Genomic DNA, 22,436 nt, shown 5'->3' with positions numbered 1-22,436 from the left:
CTTCATTCAGTCAGGAGGGGCAGCGCCAGGCAGCAGAGCAACGGCGGGGCTGCCTCCTCCTTCTTCCTCCTCCTCCTCCGCTTTCTCCTCTTCCTCCTCCTCGTCCTCCTCCTCCTCCCATTGCCATAACAACCACGCGCAGCCGCTGCGCCCGCGGGGCCGCTCCGCACCGCACCGCGCCCGGCGCGCTCAGCATCCCATGGGGCCCCGCACGGGGGTGGGGGAACAGAAACTGTGACCTCCCTCCAAAAAACCCAAAACAACTAAAAAACCAAAAAACAGAAAAAAACAAAGAAGAAAGAAAGAAAAGAAAAACAAACAAACAAACAAAAAAGAGGGGCTTTTCGGCGAGGGTGGGTCAGCCAGGGAGCACAGTGACCCCGGGACGCGGGAGCGCGCAGCCGCTGCGCGGGGCGCAGGAGCGCGGACAGAGCGGGCAGCCCCGGCAGCGGCTCCGCGGGAGGGGCGCGGAGGAGGGGAGAGAAGGGGAGGGAAGGGAGGGGGGAAAGAGAAAGTTGGGAGGAAATAGCCCAGGAAAAGTGACACTCGCGGAGCCCGCCGGAGCGCGGAGGAAATAAAAGCGGCGGCGGGCAGGAAGTGTGAGGAGGAGGAGGAGGAAGGGGAGAAGAAGGAGGCGGAGGAGGAGGAAAAAGAAGAAGAAGAAGAAACAGCGGCAGCCGCTGCCGCCGCGGCAGAAGAGAAAGCAAAAGCCGCCCGAGGGCTCGGAGCCGGCGGCGCGGCATCCGCGGGGCTGCGCGGCGCGGCCATGGCCCGGGAGAACGGGGACGGCGGCGGCTCCTGGAAGAAGCAGGCGGAGGACATCAAGAAGATCTTCGAGTTCAAGGAGACGCTGGGGACGTAGGTGGCGGGCTGCGGGGCCGGGGGCGGGCGCGGGCGCTGTCCCTTGGCCGGGGATGCGCGGGGGCCCCGCGGGTGGGTGCCGGTTCCTGCGCGGGGTTTGCGCTCCCGCGGCTGCCGCTCCGCGCATCCGTCCGAGCGGGGAGTCGGAGCGACCTGGGAACACGGGGGAAAATAGAATTGTGGGGCAGGAGCTGGGCTAGCATCGCCCCTCACCCTCCCCCCATACCCCCCAAAAAGCGATAAAAAGGAAAAACCCCGAGTGTTTTAAAATATTCATAGAACGAGGAGACAGGGGAAGGCTTTTTCTTGCTAGTGCGACTGTAAATAAATGCGGTCTGACTTGCACGCTTCCCCTAAAGCCCATGGCTGCAGCAATTCGTGGACAGACGAGCAGAAATAATCGGAGTGGATTGGATGTGTTTTAGCTACGACGCTTAACTGTTGTTGGGCTTTATTTGTTTTATTTATAGTGGCGGGGCATAAAGATTAGTAAAACGTTGGAGTTTTTTTGTTGGGTTTTTTTTTTTTTTTTTTTTGAAGGCTGAGAAAAAACACGCACAGATGGTGCAAGGGAGCGAGGTACAGGCTGGTGCCTTTTTGGCTGAGCAAAGAGTTTTATTTTTGTTATAACTAATTTTCCCACTCAGGATAATACAAAGGTAGGGGGGCGGGAGCGCTGATGGAGCCATCGCACGGGCTGCTGTGTGTGTGTACATTGTAATTAGAGTTGGGTTGGATTGCCAGTGCTCCTCGTAGCTCTGTCCCCACCAGTTTCAATTGAAACTTCACTCGTGTCTCAGAACGAAGCGTTGTTAATCCCGAGTAGTGCTTTTCCTACGCTCCAAAACACAGTTGAACAAGTTTTGACTGTGATATTTGAGTTTCTTTCTGCTTCCAAGGGAGGGCTCCCTATAAACAGAGTATTTCTGGTTCGTGGGCTGGCTGGTTTCCTATAAACAGGCTGCGAGTAGGAACCAGGCTGGTGGTTTGACGTGGAGGTGGGTCAGCAGCTCTGCCGGGATGGGCTTGATAGCACAGCCCTCAGGAAAACACTGACATAGTAAATCAAATTACTGTCTGTCCGGGTCTCTGAAGGAGCAAAATACAGCATAAGAGCCAAGTGTTGTGAGGTATTCTTGTCACCTTCATTGAGTTTTTGCTGTGAGAACCGTGCCCTGCTTTGCCACCTCAGGAGTGCAGTTCCCTTCCTGAGCAAAGGGGTGCTGGGGAGGAAAGTTTTAATGCTCTGGGGTTTGCTGGAGCTGCAGGACAGTTCACTGGGGTTCCCACTGTGCAGCTGGCATCTCTGGTGGTGGCATTGAAGCCACCTGTGAGGGTTAATTTGTGCTGCTGAAGAATGAATGCTGTGGCCTCATCCCGATCCCACTGTAGTTAAAGGGAGCTGGTGTAGGTCCCAAGGAAGGTAAAGCTGGTCAGAGTTAGTAGTTATGCATATTAGCATGGTTATTGCAAATTAAATTCATTATATATGGCCAATTAGTGTCTCAAACTATTAACCATTGTCTGAGCCTCACAGTTTGGTAAGTCCGTTCTAATGGGAGTGGAAGCTGTGAAGTTTTTAAACTTAACTGTCAATCTAGAAAGTTTTAGAAAATTAAAATAATTGGATTATGAACCTGGGCCCATATAAAGAAAATAGAGCTGTTTTCTTTTGCAGACATAGCTGTATTTAATTACGAATATATGTGTGTTTAACAGCCTACACGTGGGTTGCCTTCTGGTTGTGCATTACTTAGCTTCCAAGGGCAGGCTGATAATTAGAAGATTTGAATCTGAGTTTTGGTTATGTCCTTGGCCACCCACCAGTGCAGCACCTGCAGTTCCCACCAGGTCTGGTGTGACTTACCAGGATGTGAAGCTTCTAAAAAATGTAGGCCATTGCTGTGCAAATCATTAAAGTGCCTGTTCCATTTCTACTGAAGGCAGCAAAGGGCAGTTCACTGACTGGAGCAGCAGATACACAGGGTCTGGGAGCCCAAATGATGGCAAACATTCTCAATTATTGATAAGAAAGTATTTAAATAGGAATTAAGCTGTATAAGTATAAATAGCTTTAAAGTATTTGTACCAAAATGTTTTCCTCTGGCTTTATTTAGGAGCAGGGTTAAAATCTGCTTTGATCCCTCCTGCACTGTAATGCTGAACCATGTTGGACAGCCAACACTTGATCTCAGTGTCTAATAGATTTTTCTCTAGCAGGGAGTGAAAAACTTGGCATGTCACATGAAATGTACTGGATTGTAGTAGCTGTATTTTGCATTTCTCTGCCATTCCATTTCAGGATGCCAAAGTGCTAAAAGCACTTTTAACAGAAAAACAGCACTTTTTCATGCAGCTGTCTTAACTGCCTGTGGTAAAATTGGCTAGAGAAAGAAAAGCACTAAACCCCCAAATCAAAGAAGAAAGTGAAAAAAAACCACTTTAAAAGCATATTTTATTTCAAGTGCATTGATTTGTGAATGTTAAATCTGTGTGTACACCTTATTAATGATTTGTTCTCAGAAAAGAGCCTTTCATCTGAATAAAAGCTCTTCAGCAGATCTTTAACACGGGAGAGTTGAAATTTGCTGGAATTATTAAAAAGATCCTAAGCCAGTTCGTCATTACATCATTTGGGCTTCAAGGAACCTCTAATGACTACCCAGCTCTCCCTTCCAGAACTGGAATAAATTATTTACATGTCCCTGTAAATCATGTCCAGCCACATTGATGCTGAAATTGGATTGGATGTCATGCCCAGATGTAAGAAAGCACCCTTTTCCACCCAAAGAATTGTTTCCTTTGGTGGCTGAGGTCTGTGTTGTTTGCTCTGCTCTGTGCTGTTGGACAATAATATTTTCCTAAAGAAGTACCAGCAGTGCAATGGTTGGCTCAGATGTACCCAAACCTGTATTTAGCCTGTTCTGTATTTATGCAGATATTAAAGCATGTGCAATCCTCTTTGGAGGCTGCAACCTCTCAGGTACCAGAGTGTTAACAAAAGATTTTGGTAATGCTAATCAATATATTTTATAATACATGATTCTTGGTATAGTTTATATGTTATTATATTATAATATGCATGATGGTCCTGATCCATTCTTGGGCTGTGCCAGTCCCTGTGTGACAGTGAACCACACTCCACATGCACAGGTTCATTGAATGCCCCTTCTTGGAGCTGGATCTGTTTGCTGCTAAGCCACTGACAGTGAAATTACAGATCCTGAAAAAGCAGCGAGGAAAAAATAAGCAAAATAAATCAAAATACAATAGTAAAAATGGGCCAGATCCTGAGCTAATGTAATTTAGAGTCACTTACAAGTCAAGACAGGTGTGCTTGACAAAAGAAGAGGAGCTGACTCTTCTTTCTTTAAATTTCCACAAATTCACCTATTGTAGCTCTACTCAGTTCCCCCTGGAAGACAAATTGAGAGGGGAACTGAGGGCCTGCCTGGAGAGGGGGATTTCTGCCCCAGCCCTTGAGAGATGTGAAGTTTCACAACAGCAGGAATCTGATAAGGTGGGTGATCACAGAAATATCACTTTTTTCCCTCCACATTTGAAGTATATTATGTCTAAGGCATTTTAAAGCTTAGATTTTGACATCTGAGAAATAATAAGAAACACCATGGCATCCAGCAGTCAAAGAGGAAGGTTCCATCACTTGACCTGCCTAATTAGATCCACCCCACATTTCTAAGATATCTGTAATTAGGCCTAATTGACATCAGAGTTATGATGAAGTTCTAATATTTAGAAAGGCTTACAGGTAGTAACTATGAAAATACTGGTGTTGTCCTTAAAAATGGTGTGGTAGATTCCTTAAAGCTTAGTAAGGAGAACAGAGGGAGTTGCATGGATATAGCCATAACATAGTAAGAGCTGGGTGGGAAGACAAACACTTTTCAAATGAGTTTCCAGTGCTTTCCTAAAATACAGTATAGAGAAAACATATGGGTGGTTCTGTTTTTCTCAGGGGCTCTGTGGTAATTTTTGGTTTGTCTGTGTCACTTCCATACTCTTACGCCATTTGATGGGCTCCTGGCACTCTCCGTGGCTCTTCCACACACCGGTGCGTGCTCGTTCATGCTGTGAGGTGAAATCACTCCTCATCCTCCTCTCACATCTCTTTTCCTTCTCACACACCCACGTGCACACAAGCACACACATTGTCACACACCCTGCCGTGCCGTGTCCCTGTCCCTGCGTGTCCTCGGCGGTGCCGTCCCCTCCTGCAGCCTCACCCTGGCGCTCCGCGAGCTGATCCACCTCCTGCTCCTCTGTGTTTGGGTGGTCAGAGCCTCGTGGGCTCTGATGGCCCCTTGGCTCCCACCTTGGGAAGGTGCTGGTGGGAAGGACAGGTCCTGGCAGGGGCCTCTCTCCAGAGGGGAGGTGCTAGGAGGTACCACAGGGCCCGAGTTCTGCTTGTCTCTGGTCAAAGGTCCTGCCTTGTCATCAGCTGGGTGCCAAAAGCACTCGTGTTGGAGTCACACCACAGATCATCCCTGTTCAGCCATTTAACTTGAGGCATCACACAAGTCACTCAGTTTTTCCCGTCTTATTTTGGAAGTTCTCAAGACATACAGAAAGACGTTGATATTTGTGTTTTCCTTGGCTCCATGCCCCCTGCGATGATTGAGGGGTTTGTCTGATTCTTGAGTTTCTGCTGACATTACCAGCAATTGCTGCCTCTCTTTTATGACACCTCAGTGAGGCAGCAGTGGCTCTGTCAGATTGTTTCATATTTTCCTCAGTTCAGTATTTTCTCATTTTTTTTTAAATTAAAGAAACATTTCATGTAAAAAAAAAAAAATCTTTAGGGGAGAAAATGCTGTATCCCAAAGGGCTGACATTGAGGTGCAGGTTTTCAGGAGCAAAGTTAATGAACCATCGGACTAAACCATGAAGGAAAGTGAATCTCATCACCTCTGGGATGATTTTCTGGGAGGTCTGAAAACTCTCAGGCTTCAAGCAGCAGGAAAGTGCCTCTTGTCCATGTTTACAGAGGAAGATGGTTCATGGTCATTTCTGACCTTATAATCCATAACTCTGGGAATCTTGCTGTCAGACCCATGTGGGCTCAGGATAATTCCTGCTAAGAGGTGCTTATAGCACCTCTCTTGCATCTGTGGGAGGAGTGAAAGATGAGGTCCAAATATTAATGTTTAACTTAGTGGTGTGAAACAACTCAGATGTTTTAGTTTGTGTATTCTATTTAGCAAAAGCAGAAAAATACTGTTAGGACTCCTTTAATGTTTTAAGCCAAGTAATCCTGTTTGCTATTGCCTGGCAATAGGTTTCTATCCAGTTTGTTCTTGAAGGCTTAAAAATAATGAGTTAGTATCTTTTGATGTAAATTGTTGATCTTCCTCGAACAGTTGCAGAAAATAACAGGTTTGAGGGTTCAGCTGGAATTGAAATGGGAAAGAAAGAAAAGTAAGATTGCCAATGGATTTAATGGCTGATGGTGAGGATTGGAGACAAAATTGGCAGCCATTGATGGGAAAGGGATTTTTGACAGCTCTCAGCTCTGGTTCACAGGTGCATTTTGGAAAGTGCTTGTTTGGGGCAACAGTGTAGCCTAAAGGCCAATTTTCTTTCATCATCTGAAATTAGGATTTCAAAATACTCAATAATCAAAAGCTTTCAGGTGAATGCATAATTCAGGAGACACACAGTTGCTGTGTTGTCAGCTCACATATGTGCTTATCCTTCCTTTGTTAGCCTGTTTGTCTATTAGTTTTGATGCCTTGCCTCATTTTTTCCCTGCCTTGTCTCTGTTTCTGTGGATATTCTCTTTCAAGCATGTCTTGGTCCTGTCTGAGCTCCCTGCTGCCAGAGGATACCTGCTCACCTGCATGCCTGTGCAGCCATGCAGGGTGCTTGGCCAGCAAGGTGACAATGAGATATTTGGGTTGGGTTGGAATAGACAGTTTGGGTTTTCTCCCGCTGTTTTTCGCTAAGGAAAATGTGATCCTTGCCTCGGCCAACACTTAATCTCAGTCCTCAGGACTTCAATGTAACAAATATCTATTCCACAACTTCTCTCTGTGTAGGGCAAAGCATTCATAAAAACATCGGTGTTTTCTGCCAGCCACAGAGGTAGCTGACACTCCAAAAGCTCCCAACAAGCAAAACCCAGAGGGTGGAGAGCTGGTTGACAGAGCTGAACCCAGCTCTGTGGAACCCTACAGTAATCCTTTAACCAAAAGTCTCTTGTTCCCATCACAGCCACAACACAGTGGGTGTGAGAGCCTTCTCCTGCGCCGCTCCCGCCATCTGGAGCAGCCTGTCTGCTTCCTTCACCCTCCATCTGCTTTCACACAGGAGCTGGAATAGCTCTCTATGTATGATTTCCTTCCTTTTTGCCTCTTTTTTCTCTCCACCTTGGTTACTGACCTCAATTATTTTTGTTGTCCTTCACACACAGTTCTCCTGACTACGTGCAGAATATTAGTTGGGGTTACTTAATCCTTGCAAACATCCAAGGATACAATTAATATTGAATAAAGTAGTATTGTTTTGGTTTGCTTGACAATAACAGTCATTTATAATAGGATCCTGAATTTATTGCCAGTAATGGTATTCACTTAACTGGTGACTCACAGTTTATATTCGTGATTACTTAATAGAACCTAATTTTCTAGTCATTTTAGGCAGCAGGAAAACAAGTTAGAACTAAGTGGGTACTGTTAGTAAACAGGTAATGAGTGAAAGGAGGGATAAAAAATTCCTCGGGGCAGTGATCTGTCATTTTTGTTGGAATTCAAACCACCTTGCATTTCAGTGCTGCTCTGTAAATAATAATTAACAACAATAACAATAATTTGCAAACATATGTGTGTGATTGGGCTGTTGTTGAATGACAAATAGCTGGCATAGCAATCAGAATATGTCTCATTTCTAGCAATCATAGTGTTCCTTAAAACCTTTCCATCAAATCTTTCCATCAGAAAAACCAATATGTTTTTTTATTATCTGACTTGGCGGTTCCTATAATTTTCCCCTGAATGTTGTGCCAATCACTTTTGAAAAAGAAAGCTATAAATAACAGATTGTTAATAAACTTTTGAAGGCCCTTTCACTGATGTTTCCATGTCGAAAGCTGCATATTGAGTTTTATGCCAGAATTACCAAACAGATTGTATAAGGTTAAATCAAAATAATACTCTTAAGCAGAAATTTTTGGCTGAGTTAAAAAGCCTTTTTTTAAAATTTTTTTACACACTGGATGTGCTAAGAAAAAGCTACTAGGAAGCTGTGTTTTGGATCTGATCTATGTGTAGAGCAGCTGAGCACAGCGCTGGGGATCCTCTGTAGCAATAGCTCACTGATTATGGTTGATCTTTTCCTGAGCAGTATCATGGGTCACAGCTAAAATATTAACAGTTTTGGACAACTGGACTGCATAAGATTAGCTCTTAAAATACCTTTTTCAAGACTGAAATGAGAAGAGGCACATGAGAGAAAACATGCTGGCTTAGTTGTATGGGGGATGTTATTTATTTATTTATTTATTTATTTATTTATTTATTTATTTATTTATTTATTTGATTTTCTTATATCCTGAATTGGAGATAAACCAAACAGTTTCAGTCTTCTTACAGTTTCCAGGAGGAACAAAAAGGAGTTACTTGTAATGATGCAAATGAACATAAGCAGCAAGAGGGTAAAGAATTGTGGCATCTCCCCCCAGATCCTTTCCTTTGCACTTTTTTCTGTGGGATTTTTCTCGTTTTTCTGCTCTTAATGCTCCCACTAATTTAGGTTGAAGATTTGAAGATGAATTCCGCCTGCTCATCAGTGGTGGGGTGTGAGGGCTTGCAGGTCCTCCTGGAGCCCCTAAGGGAAGGTTCTAGGGTGTCACAGGTATCTCCCTGGAGGCAGAACCCCCCAGTGCCGTGGAGGTGTTCTGTGCCATTGGCTGTTTTCAGATGAGCTGGGTGTTTAAAACCTGCCTGACACCTCAGCTGTGTCACTGGTCACAGAAATGCATGTGCTTCTGTTGCAGTATAAAATAAACCAGCACAGCCACTCCTGCTTAAATGTAGAGATCTGCAAAAGCTGAGAAGTCAGTGTGTATGTGAGGGTTAGAGATTGGCAAGGGAAGTGTGAAGGGTCTGAAATACCTGGTTTTTTTACTGTGCCTTTTACTGGCCTCAGTGAGATCAGGCACTGTTGAGCAAGGACTACTGCAAACACCAGAGTAATAGACTGTTAGTACCAAGGAGAACTTATAATCTAAATAAATAAGACAAAAATGCTAACACTGTTTTGTTAAAGACAAGCAAGTGTGTCACTTGTAAACCCAGAGCTGAGCCTGAATCTTAGCTCCAGCCTTACGCAGGGGACTGTCCTGCTTCTGTTAGTAGCAGGCATTGTGTCAGCACCAATGTCCTCAAAATATATTTATTTGTAGATGATCCACCAAGGGTCATCACGTATAAATCGTTTTTACCAGTTAAGGTTTGAAGATGCAAAGATGTCTCCGTGCTGTTGGTAACAGCGTGGGCGCTTCATTGCTGTGTTGTTGCAGCTGCTCAGAGGAATCCAGGTCTGCCCAGAGCTATAAAGAGCTGGAACAGTCCAGGCAGTTCTTGGGGAGATGTGGGATTGCTCCCAGCAGGATCCCATCCTCCCAGCCCAGCTTAAATAATTCAAGGGACCAAGCTTCAACCAGGCGTGTTTTCCATACAAACTCACCAGCTGTGACCCTGCTGCCCCACTGTGATGGGCAAGGGCAGGAAGGATGGAAACTACTGGATGAAAGGCTGTGAAAATCCCCAAAATTGTATAGAAAATCCAAACAACACAAAAGAGAGCTGAAGGGAGAGGAGAACACTTAGAGGATTTGCAGCCAAATGCAAAACTCCTCTGGGGAAGGCACAGGTTGCTAATCAAATTCAGCCATAGCTGAGAGAGATTGCTGGAACATCCCTGGATAATCCTTCCCTTTATTTTGAATTGGCTTGGAGATTTCCTCCCACTGCTGACTCTTGTCTTCTCCTGCCTTTTAGTGTAACTCAGCACTCTGTGCCCAGCCATGAAGCCTGTGGTGTTTTGGAAATTTCAGGCAGAGCAAAGTTCTTGGTGTGTGCTGTCAGTGGCACAAGACACTGTGAGCTCATTAAACTTGATTTGTGCTCTCTATGCTGTTTTCTTGAATAACACCTGTACAAATTCAAAGGATTTGTCTTTCACTTTGGGACATTTTGTAGATGCAGCCTGAGATATCTTAAGGACTATCTAAAGCTCTGGGGTCAGCATCAGCCTCACACCTCTGCTTTAATGGGATTTCTTGCCCCAGGGGTGTAATTAATTTGTTCAACTTTTTTTGAGGGGAAAATCTGACACTGTTAAGCTTTTCCATGGGCTGATGATGAGCATCACAAAAACACCACCTCCTTCTCTGTGTGCAAGCCATGGTGTTTTGAGACACCTTCTCTAGCATAATTACATAGCAACCTGAATATTGCAAAGCAAACAAGCTCTCCCTCCCAAAATAAAACACTCACAAATGTAAAAAAAGCACCATGAAACAGCACAAACCCCTCTTTTCTAGGGAGAGAAGAGAGGGGCAAACAACACACAGCTTGTTAGCCAAGTTGCTTGAAGCACCATGAGGAGATGCTTAGATAAAAATATTAATGGAGCAGAAAAACAGTGTGACTCCTTTTGGCCTAATGACCCAGGCACTGGAGCAAAAGAGGAATAATTTAGAAGGAAGGGAAATGTCTCCTGTCACAGGTTTGACTTATGCCTTTTAGGAAGGAGGAGGCTATATATTTAGATGTCAGGGGGGAATGTACCAAGAAATGAGCTGAAAAAAATGATTCTCAAGAGCACATAGAGACAGGGCACACAGGTACTGCAGGCAGACTTCTGCTCTGGGGCATGTTAAGGTGTATCTGGAGTAATTTTACTGGGTAATTTTCCTGTCCATAGCCATGTAATTTATGTCATAGACATAAGTTTATGCTCTTAAGAGAGAGACCCTGAAAAAAAATTTTGCAGAGCTTTGTAGGCAAGTCCATTGAATGAGTGTCTCTGATGAATCTTGTATTTTTAATGGAAAGCAATGAAAGGGATTCAAGGATTCCTGAGTAACAGCTGAGATGATTTGTGCCCAGAAAGCAAATGTGTTCCCTTTTGCCACTGTTGGAAGGGAACATAACAGGCACTAAAGCTGAGAACAGGCTGGTTCTGCAGGTGAGGGGAGCAGCACTGGGGGAAAGCAGAGCAATGGGATTCAGCTCCAGCTTAATTGACTCTAGAGACTTTTAAGTCCCCCTCCTTGTTCATGAGCTGGAAAAATCCATGGACATGGGTGTTTTGGACAGGACAGCTTGTACTGCACCAGTACACCTTCATCATTTTCAGTGACCACTGAAATGACTGGCAGCTTCAGTGCCAGTGTTTGCCCTGGAGATTGTTTGGTGTTGTGACATCTTTGTCTTACATTGTAAGGGTTGTGAAGAAGGTGGAGGAACCCCCTATGTGCAGATAAGTAGATATGGTGTTTATGTATATGTATATATAAAATGTATACAAATGTACATATACTCACATATTAAAAATACTATTTCTGTAGTGATATGTAGAGATATACAGCGATAACTAGCACTATGTTTCTGCCAAACAGCACATTGTTTGGCTTCATTCATGAATTTATAGACAATGACTTGTGCCATTTGGCAAAAGCTGTTGAAGAGCATTGTGAACGTTGTTAATTTATTCTGTAGTTTGAATTTCTCTTCATATTTGGGTTACATTTAGGGCAAGGCAGAAACTGTGCAGTGCTTCTGTGCTCAATTAGCTAATGGGGATGAAACCAGACAAATCAGAGGTTAAAAGCACAATGGTCTTTCCCTATCCTCCTGCTGCAGCAAATCCCTGCTTTCCATCTCTTGTCTGAACCTGCAGTTTGGCTTTGGAGTGTGCCTGTACAATGTGTACTTAGAGGTCTCCTTGTGTGTTGGCTTTGTGGTCTCAGTAGATCTTCCTGAAGTCAGAAGGTAGCACACAAAAGCACAACTGGTTCTCTCTTATTTTCTCTTAAATAATTTGTAGCATCTCAACGTTGCTGTGAAATTCTGCCCCTGATTTCCAAGCTTGGAGGTTTTCCTGTGTGAGTCAAGGGAAGCCCCTGCTCCTCAGCTGCAGGCTGGAATTGCAGCATTTTACACTCCTTATGCTCAGGTTTCAAACATCATTATAAAGTTATAAGGCTGTGAAGGAACAGGTTGCAGCTCCACAGCAGAAGAGGAAGGGGCTGAACACATCCCACAGGACAGTTCCCATCTTCTGCCAGCTCTGTTGTTTGCAGGGATGTGCTGTGAATTTATTTAATGAAATGATACAGGTTAAAAACAGCTCTCTAAAAAGCAGGTGGGGGAAGGGGAGAAGTACAGAATACAAGAAGTTTTGTTTCTTTTCATTCCATAGGTGCTATAAATCAGTGGAGAAGTCAACTGCAGGTTTCTTTTCCCCTTCTGTGTTGCATTGTTAAAAAATCATCAGCCACTACACTGAAATGGTTTGCAAGAGTGACTTTGCCTGGAACAATTTCTGCTTGAGAACAATAGAAAATTAGTAGATGCCAGGTTGAGTTCATGTGCCAGTGGTTACTGAATTCAACTTAAGAGCTGTAAATGGAACCAATCATCATTTCTTAATGAGATATATGAGAACAAAGAATCACAATGCTTGAATGATCTGTCACTTCTCTATCAGTGCTGCTTAAGCAATTATTCAGTTTGTTCAGTGGTTTGACAGGTAACGTCAAAAATCAATTTATGAAGCAGATTAAATATAAATATGCAGCACTATTTTTTTTTGTCCCCCCCGCCAGGAATGCCATTCTAAAGCCTTATGTTTTTTATCCTTACAATCCCTACCCAGTCATCTGTTTTCAGTGGTACTATTTGGATGTGCTACATGGCCCATAGTGACATTATTCACCAGATCATTTGTCTTTAATCCATCTCTGGTCTAATGAGACTGTCGTCTGGGTCTCAGTAAAAATGAATGATGCCTTGCTCTGATGTACAGTGTGAGTATGTTTTTCACTGCTAAGCCTGCATTTTTCCAGGATCCTTAAAGAAACCCTTCCGTCAGCCCTTATTAACACTTAATGTAAATATTTCTGAGTATTTTTTTTCATTTGGCATCTAATGTAGGAGAAATTTGGCATGAGTTCCCTAGGAGCTAAATAACAACCATTGTACATAGAGTTGATACCATCACCTCTTTTAATGCCAGAGCTTTCATCGTGTTGCAGCAGAATGGGATGGTCCCATCCCTGTTTGGAGTGGTGGAAATCTGCAGCAAACACTGATAAGAGCTGTCACAGTGGGCACTAGGTGCCATCTTCAGCAGCAGCTGTTCACTGGTCTTACCCTTTTCTTCTGTAGATGAGTCCTCAATACTTTGAATGAAGCTGCTGCACAGAAGAGAGAATTTTTCCCCCCTATGAAATGTTTTCACCTCTGGTCTTCTTCTTGGGGAACTCAGAGATTTTTGTTCCCTGCAAAAATAACTCCTAAATTCCCTCAGTCCATTTGTGTTTTGTATAATCTACAGGATGCCATTGACATACCTGGCTGTGTATCTCATCATGCCTCTTGTATTGTCACCGTGTTCTCTACAGAGATGTCATAACAACTTTTAGAGAATTGTGAGTGCTTTTCTTTTTATCTCAGTCAAGGTGACAGTGTTCCAAGAAACCTTTTAAATACACCAGAGGACTGTGTTATGGAAGAGACTAGTATTTCTTACTTCCCATTACCGTGTGACTCCTGTAACTATAAATTTTGAGCAAATCACGTCCTTACAAAATCTGTGATACTGAAAACTCATCTGCTTATATTTTAGCTACGTTAATGCATGACATATGGACTTCCAGTATCTGGTTATTCAGTTTCTGCTCAACATCTTGTATTTTGTGGTGACTGTTGAAGAACCTGAACATGTCTGGTATTTCCTTATCTATTATTGGTGTTGCTGTAGTGTTTAGATTGTGGTTTGTTGGCTAACTTTCAAATAGTCATGGCTTCATTAAGAAACAGATGTACAGGTCTAAACTCTGTTTTTGTAGCTGCACTTTTGACATATTGTAAATGTCCTTAATTGATTTTGTTCAGGATAATACCATCTGCTGGCATCTGTTTCTGCTGTGGCTCTTGCTGAATACTTGTGTGCATCATGGTGTATAAGGACAAATTACAGAGTGTCAGCAAGGTATTTTGTCCATTGTGAAATAAATGAGAGCAGAGTTTGAACATTGGGCAACCCAACACCTACATAATTTAATATCTAGATTAATACAGCTTATTACAAAAAGCATATTTCAGGCAAAAATTGGGCCCTTTGTCCATGTTGGGCTCTCTTAATGTATTGTTCGTGTGTCTGCAAATATATCAAAAGTTGCAGATTGGGAGAAAAAGAGTCTTTGGCTTTATATTTGTCTCCCCATTGATCATGGAGGGATGTGGAATACAATTCTAGACCTTCCTGAAGCCTCTACATAAAAATGTCAAATAAATAGTCAAAATAAGTGATGTTAATACGTCACTAACTGCATCTGATGCAGTCTTCTTGTAACCCTTTAACATAGTTAGATATGTTCTGATATGAAGATTTTGGTGGCAGAAGCAATACTGGATGTGCACTAGATGAGAATTCTGCTGAGGGTGCAACTAGGAAAATAGGTGCTGTCTTCTGAGAGTCCAGAACAAAATTCTGATTTTTGAGTAGCCTGCTGTCCTGTTGGATTTAGCTCTCCATGTTCCACTCTGCCCTTCCCAGTAGGGAGAATCAGTATTTATAGTGGATTTTATTGCAGTTGCCATGTCTGTGTCTGAACTCTGAAATGCAATAGAAATTCCATTTCCTGGCACTCCCTGTCTCTGGTCATGACAAGTGCAGGCAAGCATCGAAAATTATATAGGTCAGGATTTATCTGTTGTGGCCTAACTCTGCTCCCAATAAAAGTAGTGAGAGTTTGCCTTTGATGTCAATGAGACAGTATTCATCCAATTTTGTGATGCTTATGACCCGTTTACCTCTCCACACCTCACACATGCAGTGGTGACAGGGAGCAGAAGGGTCATGCAGAGAAATGAGAGTCCTCCAAATACCCTTGAAGAGAGGGAGAGGGGTGTGCTCAGTGTTTCAGTCCAGTGGGTCACCAGTCTGGAATACTTGTGTCTCAGCAGGGCTGGATTGTCCTTGAGCTGGAGTAGCCTTTGCTTCACATGGGCAGGATTTGGGTGAAAATGTAATTACAGAGAGCCTTCATGGCTGTGCGTGTGTATTAGAGCTCACATGAAAGTAATGGTAAAAGTACAGGTTCTCTTTTGACTTTGCCAGTCATTTTCTTTAACGCAGTGTCTCTGTTCTTGCTGGTCTTCCACTGCTGATATCTGCAGGACTGCAGGTGCTCCCATGCTGGTACCCACTCAGGAGTCAGAGCTTTTAAAGTCATGAGCTTTAGGGATATTGTGGATTAATGGTGGAGACATATATTGGGTTGAAGAGCACTAGATAACAATTTGGGAGACTTGGGGTTTGTTTCTGGCTGTGGGACTGGCCTTTTTTTGTGACCTTGGAGAAGTTGCAGCACCTCGCTGTCCTGGTTTCCTCATCTGTCAAAACAGCTCCCGACCTACTTTGTAACTCACTTTGACATCTAACTCATTAAGGCTTGCTATGTGAGATGTTCAGAATGTACCGTGCAAGGTGTTGTTTTTGTCATGGTAATGTGGTAAGACTCTCCCCTCTTGTATCCAAATATGTTGGGAACTGAGCTGCAGTGCTGGTGTTTGGCACATGATGCTTTGTGGGGAGCACAAAGCCAGAATCTGATCCCTTTCCTTGTCCACTCCAAAAAGAGGTGGACAGCCCCACCTCAAAACCACTAGAAATGGGACGAGAGAGTAAACCCAACTGAAATGCATTTTGTTTTCTGAAACTGTTCCTGTCTTTTAGTGTGCTGGGAATCCCAGCAAGGCAGAAGGACCTTCCAGAAACGTCTCTGAGCACTCAGCACCAGCCAGTGATGGGTTTTGTAGTATGAGTTTGTCGGTGGATGGACATTAGGGAGTCACCTATAAGAAACAGTAAAGCTGTGAGGCAGTTTCCCCCTCCTGTGCAGTCCATGTTATAAGTGGGAGTCAGAAAATAGCAGCCCTTTTAGCATCTGCTGCCAACAGAGTGGGATTTGCAGAGCAGGATAAGGATTTGTGCTGCCCTGAAGAGCCCTCCAATGTTAAGACAGTGTGGTCTTGCCTTGAAGACACATCTGTAGCATTAGCCATGTGTTATCTGCTAATTATATTTTTTAATGTCTCACAGTGTATGTGCCGCTTGAAAATCAGCTCAGTAGCTAAAGCCAGCCCAGTGAGTGGCTCCTGGAGTGATAAAGCTTTTTGAAACACCTTCAAAAAACCAATGAAAGCAATTGTAGGAATGTCTCCATTTCCATGTCTTCTTGGGGGAAAAAATTGTACCCGTGAGAGGCAAGAGGAATAGAGTTGTGTTTCCAGTCACTGCAGCAGTGCTGTTTTAAAAAGCCTTTTTGTAGGCACAGTGCATTCAGGTTTTTTCTCTGATTCTGGAAAAAAGTAAAGTTCATGCATAAATTGGCAAGCAGGCTTTCATTTAAGCTGTGTGATTTAGATCTGCTGGTGAAGGCTGCTGCTGTAGAGCATTTGGCATTCATCAGAAAAATCTCCAAGTCTAAACAGTTTTATTATGCAAAGTTATATAGTTGGAAGGTAAAACACTCTGTCTTTTTCCACTTTGATGAACCGGGCTAGATGATGGATGTCCCATCAAATGTCTCATAAACTTGCAGGGAAGGTGAATAGCTGTAGGTCTCCCTGTTCAACCTGTGCCTGTTCTAAGCCCTAAGGGAAAAGGATGTTTAGCTGGGCTGTGGTTAAGAGAGCAGCTGTACTCAAGAAACCATGTGGGTTCTCAAAAAATGTGTTAGAAAACCATTGGCATCTTCATGAATTAGGATCCCAGTATCTGGATATTTCCATTCAGATTTTATTAGCACAGCTTTATACTTCTTGCAAGGCACTTCTAATAACAAAGCTTGCAGTTACTGCACTTCACATGTGTAGAGATTTTCCTGAAGTGAATTTTCCTTAGTGACTTAGGGAAATTAATAGTTCACCGTAACATTTATGAAAGCTTCACCCTGTTGAGTATGTGATTACTGTGCTCATTCATAGTGTCATGTGTTCACTCTAAAGTCTTTATTAGAGGTGTGAAGTCAAAGGGATTTCAGCAGAAGCCAAAATATTAGGCCCTTAATGTCTTTTTTACTAGGTATGGACTGCTGAAATGTGACCAAGAAGGGGTCTCCTGAGTGACTGTCCTCTGTATTTCAGTCCATTTCTACATAATACAAAGAACCAGGTTTGCTAATCCCACCCAGAGCTCATCACAGCAGCCAAAAAAAGACTTTGGTTTTTTGTCCCTCTCTGTCCACTGCAGCTGAGTGGGGTGGGAGGTGTGGGTCACACCTGATGCCAGGACACTGATGCCAATGTCCAATCCCACCTGGATGGGACAGCCCAGTCTGGGCAGAGGCAGCTGCAGCTGGTGAGGTCCTGGCCTTGGTGTCCTGCACCCACCCAGCACCAGCCAGAGCCCTGCTGAGCCACTTTGTGACACATCCTTGCAGGAGAACCTTGGCAGGGTGAGAGGGAAGAAGCTATTTAACTCAGCACACGGTTGGTGCACCATAAATATTTTTCGCCATTCTATAAAAACTGCAATAAGGGAACACCAGCCTTCATGAAATGCCCTTTAAAATGCAGTAAGAAAACTCAATATATTAATGGGTTCCTATTTATTCAAGCAAACCTTTAAAAAATAAGCTCTGAGGGCTCAGAAAAGTAACTTTCTCCATCACAGGCAAAGGAATTGCGTTGTTTTTTATTTTGGATAGCTTTAGTTTTTCTGGGAAGAAGACTGTAGCAGAAAGAAGAACCCAAGACAATAATTCGGGCCTTGAACGAAACCAATTTCTTGCATGTAATTTGGGTTTGTTCTCCTCTGAGGCTGTGCTTTAAGTGGACAGTATAAAACTTGGAGGTCTTTCAAAGTCTTGAGAGAATAAAAGAAAGGACTCATTATCCCTTCACCTTGTGCATTGCAGGATCTGCAGAGATTGTGAGAGGTACTGCTGTATCCCAGGAGTTACTGGTTCCTTTAGAGGCAATGAAGAGCTTGGGGGGGATTCACTGCCCCTACAGGGGTTGTGTGCATTTGCCCAAATTTAGGAATTCACTGTCACTTGTTGTGGCAGTCTAGCTTATATAGAATGGGATCCCAGGGATGAGTTGGATCAAGCAGCTTCTTCTTTCTTGGTTGAGTCCAGTCCCTTTACTGCAAGCAAGATCTTCTGTTAAATAATGCTGTCAAAAGTCAAAATTATTTTGCTTGGTTTTAATTTTATTCTCTCCATTTGTGGCTCCATTTGCCAGATTTTAAATTACCTTTGGAAATTGAAGACAACCTTTGTCAGCCTTCTGAGGTGGCGGTGGCACTGTTTTCTCTCCCTGCTTTTGACACAAATAAGACATTCTTTTAATATTGGTAGTTTAAAAAGGAACACTTGCAAAAAGATAGTAAAACACATCCCCACTTGTACCACGGGCTCCATTGTGAGAATTTCGTATCGGGTTTGTAACCTGGAGCACGTGTGATGCACCAGTTCTGCAAAAGCAGCATCCAGAGTAATTAAACATTAACTACCTTTGCTTGAAAAGAGCTGTCATCATTATTCTTTGCACTTGTGAGATTTTTTAAAACTTTTTTTTTTGTATGGATACTGATTATAAGCTTTAAAGCACTTGCCCAGTCTTTATCTCAGCTGGTATTTACACTGCAAGGTAGTTTGAATTCTGCACTTTCACATCAGTGTGGCCACTCTGCTTGGAATTACTTCTGGGTCATTACACAAAACCCAGGAATTTTTAATGCTTCTGTGTAAGTGGGTGATGGAAGAGCTTGTTTTTTGCCTTCAGATGGTAAAATCAGCAAGATCAGACACTCAGTTGGCCTTGCACGACTTTGGATGGGTGGTTCTTTAGGGAAATGTGGGTTGCTGGCGGCAGAGGAGGTGGGTGGGAAATGGAAACTCCAGCTCCATAGCTGGGCATGCCACAGCCCCGTTTTTTCTGAACCCTGCTCCCGCTGGCAAAATCTTCGTGCCAGAGCAGTGAGAGAAGGAATGGTCAAGCACAGGAGCAATAGCTGGTTTTAGTCACCTTTTGTCTTTGAATTTGTGTTACTGTTGTTCTTTTCTGCATAAAGCCTCGCTGCACCAGTGTTGTGCTGTGTGGGGTTGGGGGACAGAGGGTGAGAACACACAAGAATTGGAAAACCAAACCTCAAATCCCTCACCTCTAGCCAAATAAAATTGGAGGGGGGTAGGAGAGCAGGGCAAGTATGAGTCATAGCTGGATGGGCTGAGTTTTAAACTCTTTGTAGGTGGTTTTAAAGGAAAATCATTGCATTAAATGGTTTTGTGACCTGAAAAAAAAGGTGAAGACAAAATAATATTTAAAAAAAAAGGGGGAGGGGGGGGAGAAAGAGGGGAAAAAGGGAAAAGAGGAATAAGAGAAAAATGAAAATAATTAAAAGAAAATAGAAAGAAGCTTCACTATTCTTACAGAAAAGTGAGAAGCACTGATCAGCATCCTCATTTCCAGGGCTGTGGAAGCTCTGAGTGTGTTGTTAGATGGTTTCCAGTTCAGGGCTGGCCAGTGTCCAGCTGGCATGGGGCACAGCTGGGAGACCTCCTGTCTGTCTGCGAAACGCTGCGAGGATGCACGGGGCCCCAGCCGAGTGAGAACTCCTCACTTTACTGCTCAGCCTGCTCCTTGAACAAGAAAAAATAGTAATTCCGAAAGAGCAGAGGAGAAGTTTTGCCATTGCACAGCATTTGAACCCTGTAGCAGGGATTGTGGCTGTGGATCCAAGGCTCCTTCTCCCCATAGCCCAAAGTTGCCACCCCCGGGGGGAGGTTTAGCTCCTGCAGTGTGGGGCTGGGAAGCAGTGACAGCTCAGATGTGTCTGTCTTTAAGCAGTAGCAGCTGAAACAAAGAAATGAAGTTGTTTGCCAGATTCAGCAGTAACTGGTGAGCACTTTCCATACCTTCTGCTCCCTAGTCTGAGTAGGAAAATCTGTTTTGACTCTGGGGAACTCGCACCATACCAGAGTGGGTATGCTGGGGAATTTGCAATGGCAAAGTTCAAAGACGACACAGTTGGTAGAGTGAATCTGCTGAAGCTTCTGTAACGTTTAATGAGACAGGTTTGAAGACACAAACTGTTCTTGCAGAGATGGTGGGACTGGAGGCTGCAGAGTCCAGCCTGAGTCTCCTGAAGTTTGTGAGCAGCGTGGGAGGAGGACAGGATCGAGCGGTATCTCCTCATGGAAACACTGAGTGATTTTCACTACCCCTCAGTGCTTGCCTCTTGCCATATTTTGTATTTCTTCCCCTCACAGCCGTGCTGAGCTGCTGTGGGTCAGGGGCCAGCACTCGGCCCTGCTTTGCCGTGTGGATCCCCTTGAGCAGGAAGCAGCTCCTGGAAGGGCCACGGCCTCACCCCACAAGTGTGCTGGATTTCCAAGCTTTTGATTTCCAACCTGGCTGGCAGCAGTGGGGATTGAATTGTCTGAATTATCTTAATTATCTTCTCGGAGTGAAGGCTTTGTGCAGTGGCCACAGACCTGGAAGCAGCTGTGATGCCTGACCCCAGACAACTTTGCTCAGGTGCCTGTGCTGAGAAGTCAGATCTGGTTCATCTGGATTTGGCTATAGGCTCAGTTTAATTAATCTTTTCTTTAAAGAAGATTAAATTGATTGCTTTGGAAAAAAAAAAGGTGAATTGTCTTTGCATTTTAATTTTTGGTTGTTTCATTAGCTGGCTGGGAAAGAAGAGAAATTAGGTGGATTCACATGGTTTTCACTATAAAATCTTTATTCAAAAAAATCCAGTCTATTGGGTGTAAATTAAGAAACTCTGACATACACTGTCCCCATATTTTTAATGATCCTGGAATGACATGTTCTACAAAAGGGGAAGCAATAATAGAAATAAAAATATAAAAATTCACTTTACAACTTAGTAAATGGAGAGGGATTACTAGGGCTCAGAACTCCTCTGTCCTCTCCCTGGAACACAGTGAATATAACAAGTTAAAGCATTGCTATTTCAGTTTGGGATGTGTGTGCACATGCTGTCTGCTGTGTCAAGAATATCCACTGCACCTGGGGTATGATGGATTTACTACACTTGTCTGAAGCTGGGGTTTCATGTGCTGGATGAAACTGTACAATGTTGTGTGGCTGTTTTTTTTGTTTTATGGATGCATGTGAGCTGTGTGCATGGAGTCCATTCTGACCAGGACTTCTGAGGTTTTGTATGTCCCAAAATTCTGCACAAATTGCCAGTTCTCTCTTTGTGCACTGAGACAAAATTTCCAGACAGAAAGGAAGATCTCTATGGGGAATCTCAGGAGGGAAATAACCTAAAAGTTAAGCTGTGATCAATACGTTTGGTCAGGGTTCCTCTTTACCATGTATGTGCTGGAGTCAGAGTTTGGCCTTTGCCCATGTCTTCATCTAATGCACTGCCCTGCTCTTTCAGCCTGGGTGTTCAGAGATCTGCTTTATCATGTCATACCCTCTCCCTTACAGTTTTTGGGTGGGTTTGAGTCTGGAAGACACATTCATCCAAGTGCTGGCTGAGAGGTGTCCTCTGCCTCTGTCCTTCGTGCCTCAGCTAACATAGAATCACTCTATGGTTTGGGCTGGAGAGGACCTTGAAGATCATCAGCCTAACACCCTGTGAGCAGCAGTTCTGTGGGCAGGGACACTTTCCACTAGACCAGGTTGCTCCAAGCCCAATCCAGTCTACAAAGAAGCATGAAGGACTTTGGGATGCTGTAAGAGCTTGAGAGCTTTTACTTTCCATTCAGTGATGTTTCCTTCACTCAGCACACCCATGGCTGGCTTTGCACAACCATCTCCCAATCCTGCACAGTGTGAGGGTTAATCCTTCCCTGCCAGAGGTCAGCAGCACTTGGGACCTCCCAGGACTACCCCAAAACTTCCTTGGGGAAGAGAACATGCCTGAGGGTCAACCTGAGGCTTGTGAGAGCTAAAGATAAGAGCACCAAAGTTCACAGTGGAAAAAGGACTTCTGGCATGACTGAGGGCTGTCTGCTGCCCATAGTTTCCTACCAGGATAACTGGAGGGTGGGCTAATTCAGGGCAGAGATGGAGGAGGAGATGACAGGGAATGTAGGAGCCAGAGCTGGGACCATGACATCATTGTATTTTCTTTCCTGGTGTTGCTTAGAGCGTGTGGCTATGTTTATCTGAAAACCTCATCCTCGCCTATGTAATTTGAGCTCAGTTTTAGGGATTTAGCATGTTTTGGAAACCACATATTAAGAATACAATTTGTCTATGTCATCTTTTCCTATTTTTGTGGCACGCAGACAAAATGCCAGCACAGGAGTTTTATGTTGAGGGAATAATTCA

General features: G+C 43.9%; 1 protein-coding gene across 1 annotated transcript in view; it reads left to right on the top strand.

Annotated features, from left to right (window-relative positions):
- Positions 1-483: 483 nt before the first annotated feature.
- The window catches only part of CAMK1D (calcium/calmodulin dependent protein kinase ID), a 198,390-nt gene continuing 176,437 nt past the window's right edge, over positions 484-22,436 (top strand). Inside the window, exon 1 of the mRNA XM_063397037.1 lies at positions 484-858. Coding sequence (XP_063253107.1) covers positions 767-858 — 92 coding nt within the window. The 5' untranslated portion in view covers positions 484-766. The remainder of the gene's footprint in view (positions 859-22,436) is intronic.

The sequence above is a fragment of the Prinia subflava genome, chromosome 4 (genome assembly GCF_021018805.1).
Source record: "Prinia subflava isolate CZ2003 ecotype Zambia chromosome 4, Cam_Psub_1.2, whole genome shotgun sequence".
In the NCBI taxonomy this organism is placed as follows: Eukaryota; Metazoa; Chordata; class Aves; order Passeriformes; family Cisticolidae; genus Prinia; species Prinia subflava.
This window is presented reverse-complemented; position numbering and strand designations above follow the sequence as displayed.